This window comes from Parambassis ranga, chromosome 7 (assembly GCF_900634625.1).
Source record: "Parambassis ranga chromosome 7, fParRan2.1, whole genome shotgun sequence".
In the NCBI taxonomy this organism is placed as follows: domain Eukaryota; kingdom Metazoa; phylum Chordata; class Actinopteri; family Ambassidae; genus Parambassis; species Parambassis ranga.
The window spans coordinates 10,398,130-10,410,116 of NC_041028.1; the positions used below are offsets into that span (position 1 = coordinate 10,398,130).

Sequence of the window (11,987 nt, forward strand, 5' to 3'; positions counted from 1 at the left end):
CATAGTTTCTAAAGTTTAAAAGCTCAAGTTCAAATAGCTCTTTTAATGGTTATAGTGTGCTGTTTGTAAAATCACTGAAAATTAAATTAAACACATTAACGAAGGTAGGTTCAAGAGTGTTTTATCTGGTTTTGATATTCTCTAGCACTTGTATTGACAGGCTGAGATAGCAGTTCATCATGTCATCAGGTTGTCTTTTGTTATATCATTGTTAGTTTTTATCTGCTGTTATCCAAGATAACCTGGTCTGTCTGAGAGAGATGCTGTCCAAAAAAGAGCTGCTGCTGTTCTTTTTGTATCTTTTGTTAAAAGGTCAGTTTCTTTTATGAGTGATTGATTGACTGGACTGATTCTTATTTCTGTGACATTTAAGCACACAAGGAACATTTTTTTTATTTTTTTATAGCCAGTAAAGTCAAACCGACACACAAAATACACTGAATGATTTTCAATGCTATAAACTGTTTAATTAAGATGTTAAGGCAGCTTCAACAGTCATTGTTCACAATTTGTATTGATTATGCAGAATTGGCTAGACCGATTTGCTGAGCATTGGCATCAAAGACAGCGTAGTACTCCCTGATGAAGACGTCTCCCAGGATCCAGAGCTGGGAAGAACCACCCTGGCCAAAGCCAGTACTGCAGTCACCATTGTTCTGTGGGGAGACAAAAGAAAAAAAATACTTCAGTGTGGCTTTGAAAAGTGTTTAGAGCAGTGTGAGGCAGCAGCAGGAGTCTTGACTGACCTGAGCGACGTAGGCAGATGCAGGGACCGTAAAGGAGTTTCCACCGAGACTGAAGGTGACATCAGGCATGCTCTGGATGTTCTGACAGTTCACTATGGCCTGTGAGGAGAACGAAGTGGAACACAAGTTGTGTTTATTGGCATTTAATAGGTTTCCAGCTGAAGCATCTAGCCAAGTCCTACTTAATTATTTTTATTTGAGAGTTCTGACGTGAGAGCAGTAAATGTCTGTTTACACAGAGTACTGAAAAAAGGGAAAATCTACGTCAAATGGTACGGTTTAATGGTATGACTCACATCTCCATACTGGTCGGTTGAGGCTCCAACCCAGGCATTAATATTGTTGATGTCACTGTTTGGGCCAACGATCAGAGAGGTACCAGTGTCGATGATGGCCTGGCAGCCGCCAGAGCAGGCCACAGTCTGACCATTGATGGTAACACTGGGGGGAGAGTTTCAATCACATCAGCAGGGTCTGTGCAATCAAAACTTTTAAATCTTTCAATATATGTTTACCTGTCCATTTGAATTTGCCAGTAGGTGGCAGAGGACAGAGGGATCCAGGTGATCTGTCCAGTGTAATGACTTGGATCTGCACCACCAAAGACAACCTCACTGCCCTGTGCACTGTCACTAAGAGAAACAAAAGCTGTGTAAGTTTAATAAAGTTTGCTGTGATGGAAAATTACTCTCCAGACCTTCTTTCAGTACCTGCTCAGATAGACGGAAAATATGGGCTGAGACACCAGTCCCTGACTGATCATGTTATCAAAGACAGGCACGACATTATCAGAGGCAATGGACTGAAAGGCCAGTCCCAGGATGCCATCAGCCTCCATGGAAGCCATGAAGGCAGCCTCAGTCTGGCTGAGTCCAAACACCTGGTTAGCCACAGAGATGCCGCCAACCTGGAGGCACAAGACAGCTGTCAGTCACAGTTCAACAGAACATGTTGACATGCTTGTTTGAAGTCTAAATACACAGAGTGTTCTGTTCCAGGCAATTTTGGCTACCTCAACGGTGTCGCTGGCCAGATATCCAGTCATGCTGCCAGTGCCGTATTGGATGGACAGAGGCTGGTTGCCCCATTTGAAGGTGGATGACTGCTGTGGGTTGAACTTCTCGTGGTTCTCTGCAAGAAGTGTATCTTTCTCATACTATGTGTGTTTTATGACGTCATAATGTTTTTTTTTTCATTTTAATCAAATACTGTTGCAACATATGCCTATACTGTGTCAGCATAGTACTGCTGGTGTATTACAGGATTGTTTGCAATGTATGAATTCTGTTGTTAGTGCAGAAAGGGGAGGTGCTGTGGTTCAGGTTGGTAGAATGGTTGTCAACTGGTTTGATCCCCTGCCCTGGCTGCGGGCCAATGTGTCCTTGGCCAAAAACATAAATGTGAAGTAGTGTGAACCATTTTGATTACCTTTCAGTAGATAGAAAATATTTAATGCTTGAGTTTATACTCAGTTTGGTCATTTTACATTTACTTTGGTCATTTACGGTACTTTGACAGTGGTCGTTACTGTGCACCTTCTTCCACCACACCACTTTAAGTGACCTGCTTAGTTTTGCTCATATTTACTATAAATATGTTCACTGCAAACACTCAACATCTGACCTGAAAAGGAAGTAAATCAACTGACAAATGGGACTCTGAGAAAACACACATTCCCCCAAGCTAGTGTGTCTCTGAACCATCCATTAAATCACATCAAACACATTGTTTCCTATGTGTGTTTAGATGAACGATGTAAGAACTGATTTTTAAACCTCTTATCTACAGCTGCATAATTTTTTTTCAGTACAAAAGTTAAAGGTAGCTTTGATTTGGATGTCTAAATAACAGTGTGGGTTGCAGTAGTAACATGGGTGTTACTCACGGCAGGCCGCGCTGGAGCAGTAGACTGAAGGGACCCACAGGTTCGAGGAGCCTGTGTCAAAGATGACACTGAAGGACTGAGGAGGAGTTCCAATGGAAATCACACCATAGTAGGACAGCTGGAGGGACGTAAGAAGTTAAGTTTCATCTGTTCTGTTGACTGACATTTAAAAAAATGTCTAAATCCTCTGGCTGGTCTGGACTTACGTCAGCATCATTGGTCATGGGCTCAGAACCGGTCTGGTCGAACTTGACCATTGGGTTGTATGGGTGCTCCTTCCTGAACTTCTCCCATATTCCTTTCTCCTTTAAACTTTCCCTGGCAGTCTTGCCCTTAATCAGCGGTATCCTACACACAGCAGGAGGACAATGAGGACAGAACTAGTAAAATGCACAGAGAATAACAAAAGGCAGTTCTACTTTTAGCTTTGTGTAAGGTTGACAGGTCAACATGGCCTTTCATGACTCAAGTTTAAACTATCCAAAACATTTTAGGTAACAGTTTGCCTTTTGTCCCACCAGGTCAGACTTACTTGTGAAGACATTCTGATAAAGCCACCAAGGCCGACAGGACGACGAGCCACTTCATCATGTTGAAGTCTTCACTGCTGGTGAGTGCAGTTTCAGTTGCAGAAACAGCCCTTATATACAGCAAATCAAGGTTGTGTCACCAAAACGCCCTTCTCCACACCTTGGTATCAAATATCAGCAGGAGATAAGAAACATACAGCTTCTTATCATAGAGCAAATATCTTATTAGTTGAATCAACTCTATAAATATTTTAGTGCACCTTTATGACTTTTACACTAAGCTGACTTTATGCACTACAGCAGAACTTCTGTTCTGAGTTCATGTACTTCCTTGTTTTGTTAGGTAAGCAGACATTTTAGTTTGCAAATCTTTTATTATCTAACATAATATTTGTATCTACAGTAAATGTGAGATTTAATAGTTACAGTGAGCAGATAATGTGTTGACATGCACACCAGGAGAGGAGAACTTCTGTTTACTGCTGATATGGGAACTTTCCACAGGGTGAGCCGACGTTATGTGTGCAGGGTTTCCCTGATTACAATAATACACACAAACATACAGTAGGATTGCTGTGGACAAATGATACACACATGCGCGCACACACACACACAGACACACACAGACACACACACACAACCTTAAATAACTGGACCGTACCCTTTACTGTAAACAATGTAAACCTGAAAAATCAGAGTGTAGAAAAATCCCTTTCTTCTTTATTAGATTAAAATATAATCCATTTTTTTTATTTTGCAGTCTCATCTGAGCATTTTCCTCTGAGAGACATAGCTTCTAAAGTAAAGTAACTGCACTCAATTACATTCCACCACAGTCAAAGCATCACAAATACATTTTAAGACATAGCTCATTAAAACTAAAAAAAAAAGGTATTGATTTTCTTTAGCTTTGCTGTTTTAACTATTTTAGTGCACTTGTATGGTTATGGTCTGTGCATGGAAGTGGATGCAGTTTTCTAAGAGGGAATCCCATGTAAACATAGTATCCAGGTTCATTTACTGCTGACTCAGGACGTGGAGGCACAGCATCGGAAGAGTGGAGTAGTAACAGTAACCAGATTTGTCATGTTTTACCCAAACATATAATCAAACACAGAATACAAATGTACATGTAAACACAGTCAGTGTGAAGAATTCAGTGTTATAAACAAAGAGACTAAAACCTTTCCTCAAGAAACACATGAAAAATGTAAGAAAACCTTCTGTTGAAATTTTCCTCCAAGGTCACATTTAGCTTGATGATGTGGACCTGTGGTTATGACCTTCATCTTAATCACACTGTGATTAGAACCACTTGACTCTTGACCATAACACATAATAAAGCACACACTGTTTAATCAGACAACATAAATTAAAATGGAAAAATAAAAGCCTCCACAGAGCTGGTGTTGTTATATTTTTATTGATAATACATTTCTCTTGATAAATTAAAATGAAAAACAAGAAAAACAGGTAGAGTTGCTGTTGTTAAATGAAAAAGTGTTTACTGTGGCTCTATTTAATATGTGTGCATCAGTACAATCCCAACTACATATTTTAGTGCATAGAGTACACCAATGAAGAATACAGTCAGTAAAGATGATTATGATCCACGGCCTGCTCCACTCTTCACTCGTCATTCTCTTAAAAGTCCATGTTCTTGAAGTCATCAGTACATCTGTACTTACTGTCAGCATACCTAGTGCACACCAAGTGGGGGAGACAGGGGCAAGTGTGATGTTGCCTTTTCCCAGGGTAGGGCACCTGAAAGTGTGGAGAAAAAGGAGAGAAGGATAGCGAGTGTGTTGAGACATTATCTGACAGTTTAAATCCTTTATCAACTGATGGGTGTAGCTGCAGGTCTAAAAAAGCTTCTTTTGTAAGGTCTGGAGGTGGTGCTGGCACAACTAATTGTTGCCTACTCCAGATAATCAAAAAGATATATGTCTCTGTGGGGAAGATCAATTCCTTATCAGCAGCGTTTCTTAAGCTTCAGCCAGCCTGCCAGCCATGATACAGACTGAATTACTGAAAACAAGTGTGAGGGAAACTGTGTGTGTGTGAGAGAGAGAAAGAGACTGTGATGCAGACAGATTACTGACATCGCACCCCACCCACCTTATGGCTGAAGGGGTGGCATTCATCCCCTTCTACACCTCTTGGGACGCACATCCTCAGTCCCCTCAGCCACAGACTGACAGCACAGCAGAGACCAAAACCACACTGCACGTCTCTCTCACAGGCCTGCAGGACAGACAGAGACAGAGGAGAATAAAAAGGTGCAAAGAGTTCTTTTGATGCCCCTGGATCCATTTTACTTTTTATTAATGCTAATAAAGATGGCCTTTTATGTTTCTTATTGTAATGGGGACTTCCTCTCATGTTTGTACAGTGAAAGCCATTTCATCCGCTGCCTGTCATCTCCCTAATCCATTTACAAATGAATACCAATCAGACGACGCACATCATTTCCTCTCAGTTTTTCCAGAGGACTTTCAGCGGGGGAGGATGCGGTCCCTCTTTAGTCTTCAGTCATTCGTAATCACATTTTACAATATTTTCCATCAAACCTCTTATATGTGTGTGTGTGTGTGTGCAGTATTTGCACATACTCCTCCTGTATTTACGGCTTTAGCTTTGTTTTATATATATATGATATATATATGTATATATAATGTATGCAAAAACATTTAGTTGATTAACCAACTCAATCAAAAGCAGATCATTTTAATAATTGATGTGTCAGGTAGTTTATCAAAGAGTTTTTTATATACTTGTGCAAATTTACAAGCTAAGGTTAGAGCATAAACTTGAATTATTTTACATCTTACAAAATAAACTGTTCAGCCCTCAAAAATATTACACTTTAAAAATAAACCAAGGAACATAGTATTGATGTAAAATGTTATGTTATTTTAGAAGGACTAAATAGTAGTAGTAATACTAATTAGAGTCAAGTTAGAGTAATTACACATTCTTCTAAAAAAAGAAATCTTTAAACTGCTCACTCACCCCTGTGATGACGGCTCCTCTGGTCCTGGTCAAAGACAGGAAGAGGAGGAAGAACAGCAGCACCGTCCTGAAGCCCATGACAGCTACAGGAGACCTGACTCACTCAAACCTCAGCACCAGAGGACAGCTGTTTACAGGCTCACACTGGATCCCCGACTCCTCAGCCAGTCATGAAGGTTCTCAGAACTCCTCAGACAGGGGAGCCTCTCTCTCCCTCTCTTTATCCACCTGCGACCCCCTCCCTCCTTCCCCCTTGTGTCTGAAACCTCCCCACGCCCTCTCTGCTCTGGCTGTCTGCTCAGAAGCTTTGTCATCTTTGTCATCCTGATGACAGCTGATAAAGGCTCACTGTCGTCATCTATACTTGTCAATCCTTGCCTGGTGATCAGGGTCTGAGTCTACAGCCCCCGAAGACTGAGGCCATCACAGTTTCCATACCTCATGCGGCTCAAACTAACAAAAACATATGGAAACAGCTCAGCAGCTGATGAAATTTGTCCAAACTAAAATGAATCTGAAGGCTCTTTCCAAAACAAAAGGCACCAATGCCATGAAATCCTGAGTTATCTGTGGATCAGAAGCAGTCAAGACAGACAGGACAAATCTGAATCAAAGCATTGTAATGAATTTACTGAAATACGTTTACAGGCGGGAAAGGATTTTTTTTTTATTTATTGTTATAAGGTATGTGGCTATGACATTACTGTGACAGCTGTCATCGGCTACAACTTCAGCTGCACATCACTGAACATTTCATGCAGAAAGGAAGGAAACTGATCTGCTTCATCACATGAGCAACACCACCAGCAGATTTAGTTAAAGCATTCAATAATATCACTATTTTTTATTTCTGTTCAGAAAATAGGAAAGCACTATTTTTTTTGAGAAAGTAAACTATAGTGTCATTAAAAGGATCATAGTATAGGAAAAAGGAGCATTAATGTGCCTGAACTATAGTAGCCGTAATACAGCATGGCAGGGTGGTGATGCACTGACTGAGATCTTTATTTAGGGTCCAGCTCATTGTCAAATTTACTGTGGTTGTAAAGTAGCCATATGCTGTCAATAACAAGATTTAGCCAACCTTGCCAATGTGTGTGTGTGTGTGTGTGTGTGAACATGCATGTCTGCATGACAAGTAAAGATGTTACAGAGGCACTAAATAATTCTGTATGCATACATTTGCAGTTGTATGTGAGTTTGCCTACGTGCATGCTCAGACAGTGATGGGCAGCTGGTTGTCAGCAGTAAGCGGGCGGGCAGTGATTTAAACTGTGAGGAGAGAAATATGAGTGAGAGGAGAGGAGAGGCAAAGATAGAAGAATTGGGAGAGAGGAGGGGGGAGCGTACCCCATGGGTTAGTCAGCAGCATTACCCCGCTGCTGTGCAGGTGATGGATTCCCCCAATGCAGTGGCCACATAATTACATTCACCCATTTCTGCCCTGTCAGCAGAAGCACTGAAGCCTCACGTCTCTGGACAGGCTGCAGAAATCAGGCAGGAAGGTGAGTAACTTTTGAAGAAGGCACATTAGCTAAATTAATCTACAAAAAGCTGCAGGAAACAATGATTTTGCTTGAAACTCATACTATTAACACTATGTTTTATAGTCAGTGAAAAGATACTGTAAAGTTCAGATTATGGTGTTTATGCAGAACACTGGGTCTTCTTTTACCATTATTCTAATGTAAACTGAGTTGGACGAGATGATTGTGTGATTCCTGAGATTTTCAAACCAAAATGTTTCGATTAACTGTTTTTAGACTGAGGAGCATGTGACTTTGAGTTGTTTTAGGCTCCAATGGCTTATTTTTGAGTCATCTGAATGTGACTGCTTGTGCAATCCCTGAGAACTAGGAACTGAATTCTCATTGGTGTATGCAACCTATAAATATATAGTCAGGAGGGAGAAATTGTGTCTTTATGTAAATGAATTTTGAAATCCATAGGGCCTGGGATGAAAAGAGTGACAGATCAAGGATAACATAGAAAGTAGGGTTTAATTGTGTAATATGACTGAGAACCTTACCACATAAAATAATCCAGGAAGGATAATTTCATCTACAATATATTATATCCATACATCAGAAAATAAAAGCAGTTGTAGTATTTATAAAATAGCCTAAATATGCCTACCTGTCAAACATATAGATTGTCTATTGTGAATGTAGAATAAACATTAGTAAACTCGGTTTCAGAAATCTTTACAGAAACTTGTATTTAAACTTGTATATTGTACAGCACGAATTGACGCAAAATCTTTGTTTTGGTGCGTGTGTGTGTGTGATTATTTGGCCCTCATAGGGACCCTTAGTCCACGTGACAGTCAGCTGACTTTATCCGGAAGCCATTTGGAAGCAGACTAAAGACAACAAATCTTCATACAGAAACTTTGGATTTTCCAGTTATTTGCGGTCTTTACAAATGGAGTCGGCCCTTGAACAGCATCTGGATGATACGTAAGTTAAAACCTCGCAGTAAATGAGTTTGTGTTTCAAACACTGTGACGATAAAGACGACGTATCCCTCCGTGTCTGTGTTTTTGACAGCATGAAGAACCCTGCTGTTGTCGGTGTGCTCTGTACGGATCAACAAGGACACAACTTGGGCTGTAAGCTAACAACATTAACTAAACATTTACTGGGAATTCAGTGTTATACTTACTCACACTGAACTGAGTCAAAACGTCTGTGTAGAGCAAGTATTAGAACTAATAAAGCATTACTAATACTTCATGAAGCTTTGTGAGGGAGTTATCCAGAGCATTTGAAATGAAGCGCCGAGCCAATAACGTTTGCTAGAAATGGTCTGACATAACATCTGGCCCATCTCTGGGTGAACGTCAATTAATTGTCTTATAATAGTTCAGTAAGTTAAAGAATTAAAAACCTGTACTTGTCTTGCTGGAGGAAGATTTTGCAACAAGTCATTAATAATCATCTTGTACATCTATAAAAGTGTACACTTATTTATTTAAGTAAAGCTCACCATCAGAGCCAATTAATCCTTTACTGTTTAAAAGTTATTAGCTCTTACAGAATCCGACAAACCAATTTCATCAGATAGATAGATATATGGATAGATCCCAAACATTTACTGGGTCCTGTTCTTCCCTGAAAATATATATTCAGTCTTTTACTATAAGATTAGCAACTGAATAATCTTGAAAATTACAGATTGATTAAAAAAAAACAAGTTACATGATTTAATATTATAATGCATATCTAGAATAAAAAGAACCAATGTAAATATCTGATCAGACTGTGTTTAAGATCCGGTCTCTTTTCAGTGGTTTGCAGGAATCGATGTTCCTCCTGTAGGTAAAGATGTTTTTCAAATAACAGCTGAACAGTTCCAACAAACGAAATCTGACTCTATGTAATGCAGAGCACAGAAATCCACCAAAACCTTTACAGTATGCAGTGAGCATGTTACCTAAGAGCAATACAGCTCAGCACAAAACCCAAATCCAATGTGATCATGGAAGCAGAAATATTCCATATTGCTGTTTTCTTAACTTCTAATTTGAAAATATGGAATTTCAGTTTTTGGTGTTTGTGCCAATTTAAGCTACTTGAAAAAGAGCCATTAAACAGTCATGGACATGTCAAATGGAAAACTACCCATTTCGTTATGTCTAACTAGGTCACAAGCCATGCAAGGTTTCATCAGATTCACAGGGTTAATAATTGCTTCTTACTGGGAATGCCTCTTGGTTAAGTAAAAAGTAACCTTGCTGATAAAAAATGATCAAGTTAGGTTATTTGTGAGCATCGCTAACAATAAGTAACAAAGTGAGGAATACCACCATCTCACTGCCAGCTGACTGTGTACTCACATCTCAGAAATTCTCAGAATTGTGCAGGTTTATGCTAATGCTACATCATTTTAGATTTTGTAAAACCCTTTTATTTACTTTGTGGATTAAGTAGTAATAAGTATTGTTTTTGTGAAAATTTGTATTTACATGCTGAATGAACTTGAAATGTCAGAGACATACAGCTGCTACATTGATTGATAGGTTTTTGGCCTATTGTAAAAGGAGTCAAATTTGGAAAATCATCTACTTTTTGTTCAAAGCTAGTCTCCCACACTTACACACTTAGTGATGGAGCATACGGAGCCCCTCTTCTTAGAAGTCGATGTGTTGCATCTCCAGAAAGTGGACAGCAGAGTTTAACTCATCATCACTGCCAAATGTCAACCACATTATATTGGTTAAAAGTCATCTGAGAGAGCCAAATCAGATGTTTGGATGAGTTCTTGTCCACATGGTGGCCATGTTTCATACAGTGCAGACTTAGCAATGGTAAAAAAGAAATACAAGAGAAGTTTCTGCATATTTATCAAAAGACATGAAGAGCACATACAATGACAGCTGTATAAGACATCAGCTCCTCCGGCCATGAACTTACCAATCTATTGTTATAAGCCCTTTTCTTTTTTAACTTGAGGTTCAGTACAATTGCAGAGACCTTTTAAAGCTCAACATTTCAGGAAATTTAAAAATTGATTCATCCATACAACATACTGTTCTTAATGAAGACATTTTATCGGCACAAGTTGTACTGTTTCCTTAATACTGTATTAAGACTATGTCACTTCCAGGCCGTGGGTCTCTGTCTGACGAACATGGCGGAGTTGTATCAGTTTTGGCCAAGCAGGCTGCAGCTCTCACCAGAGACCCAACAGACTCTCCGACTGTGTGCCTGGAGTCGGATTCAGGGTGAGCTCTCTTTTTGCTCAGCAGATGACTTCATTTTTGTGGCTGTGCTGCCACCTTCTGGAGTCTGTAGAACATGAATTGGTGCAATCATGAACAGTATTATAACTACTATTACATACTCCAGTAATTTAAATGGCTTTTATACTATCTATGAAAGAGCCTCCTGCTTTAGTAGACTGCCAGTATAGTATCATCATGACATCTGTCAACAGGGTGTAAATCATCACTTAAAGTTCAGTCAGGTGTCAAGATTTTTATTCATTTATTTAAAAAAGAGATTTACTCTCCTCAGTAGAATTTTAACCATGAAGTACCAGTTGATATTTTGCACTTTTAAGACATACTTTAAGACTACTTTAATGGCTTTTAGGACATTCTGTAGAAGTATTGATGAGTCCCAGATAGGTTTACCTTCCTTATTTGTCTCTATACTCGCGGTTTCTCCCTACAGTCATTGATGCTGTCTTCGTTGTTGTAGGAACATTCTGGTGAGGACTCACGGAACCATCACAGTAGCAGTTCACAAGATCGCATCTTGAACAGGACCCACTGAAGTGTTTTTTTAATATAAAGAAATGTTTGTAAACACTCATATAGCCATAAAATAACTTATGAATCTGATCTGCTTTTTTCTGTATATGCGGATTCCATATTTAAACCAGAGTGCTTTTTAATGTTTGTGTGTGATTCCTTTCTTAAGTGGGATAATCAGATAATGCTGTTATTTGGATGTCATGTACCGAACAAGTCTGACTCGTTCCAAGTTATTCATCCATGGAACAAAAACCCTAAATAAACTTTGACTTTGTGCTGCCCCCTTCTGTGTTAAGTATTCAGTATTTTCTCCTTTGCTCGGTCATAGATAAGTAACGATGTAGTTACCCTTGACAGATGTGCCTTAAATGACAAATCCGGTTTGCAATTATTAATCAAGCTGTCACAATGCGACTTAACTCGTTGAGGAGCAGAGGTGCCAGGTGCACGCTGAGGTCCCGCGCCGGTCTGGATCCACCTGCAGGCAGCGTTTGATCCTTCTTGCAGTGCAACTTGGTGGCGCACCGCCTTCAGTCCAGACCTGAGAGAAGTCT

At 39.7% G+C, this 11,987-nt stretch overlaps 3 protein-coding genes across 3 annotated transcripts; 1 reads left to right on the plus strand and 2 right to left on the minus strand.

Moving 5' to 3' along the window:
- Positions 1–468: 468 nt before the first annotated feature.
- LOC114438873 (pepsin A-like) lies at positions 469–3,296 on the minus strand. Its single transcript, XM_028410494.1, has 9 exons — positions 3,164–3,296; positions 2,838–2,979; positions 2,632–2,749; positions 1,759–1,877; positions 1,457–1,653; positions 1,262–1,378; positions 1,043–1,187; positions 747–845; positions 469–656 (listed from the first exon to the last, which is right to left on the minus strand). The coding sequence occupies exons 1-9, from the start codon at positions 3,220–3,222 to the stop codon at positions 519–521; spliced, it is 1,134 nt and encodes a 377-aa protein (XP_028266295.1). The 5' UTR covers positions 3,223–3,296; the 3' UTR covers positions 469–518.
- Positions 3,297–4,783: 1,487 nt separating this feature from the next.
- On the minus strand, positions 4,784–6,251 carry prok1 (prokineticin 1). Its single transcript, XM_028410549.1, has 3 exons — positions 6,174–6,251; positions 5,280–5,405; positions 4,784–4,925 (listed from the first exon to the last, which is right to left on the minus strand). Exons 1-3 carry the CDS (start codon positions 6,249–6,251, stop codon positions 4,806–4,808), a joined length of 324 nt encoding a protein of 107 aa, XP_028266350.1. The 3' UTR covers positions 4,784–4,805.
- A 2,226-nt stretch (positions 6,252–8,477) lies between these two features.
- lamtor5 (late endosomal/lysosomal adaptor, MAPK and MTOR activator 5) lies at positions 8,478–11,716 on the plus strand. Its single transcript, XM_028409965.1, has 4 exons — positions 8,478–8,632; positions 8,723–8,784; positions 10,782–10,899; positions 11,378–11,716. Exons 1-4 carry the CDS (start codon positions 8,598–8,600, stop codon positions 11,436–11,438), a joined length of 276 nt encoding a protein of 91 aa, XP_028265766.1. The 5' UTR covers positions 8,478–8,597; the 3' UTR covers positions 11,439–11,716.
- The last annotated feature ends 271 nt before the right edge of the window (positions 11,717–11,987 follow it).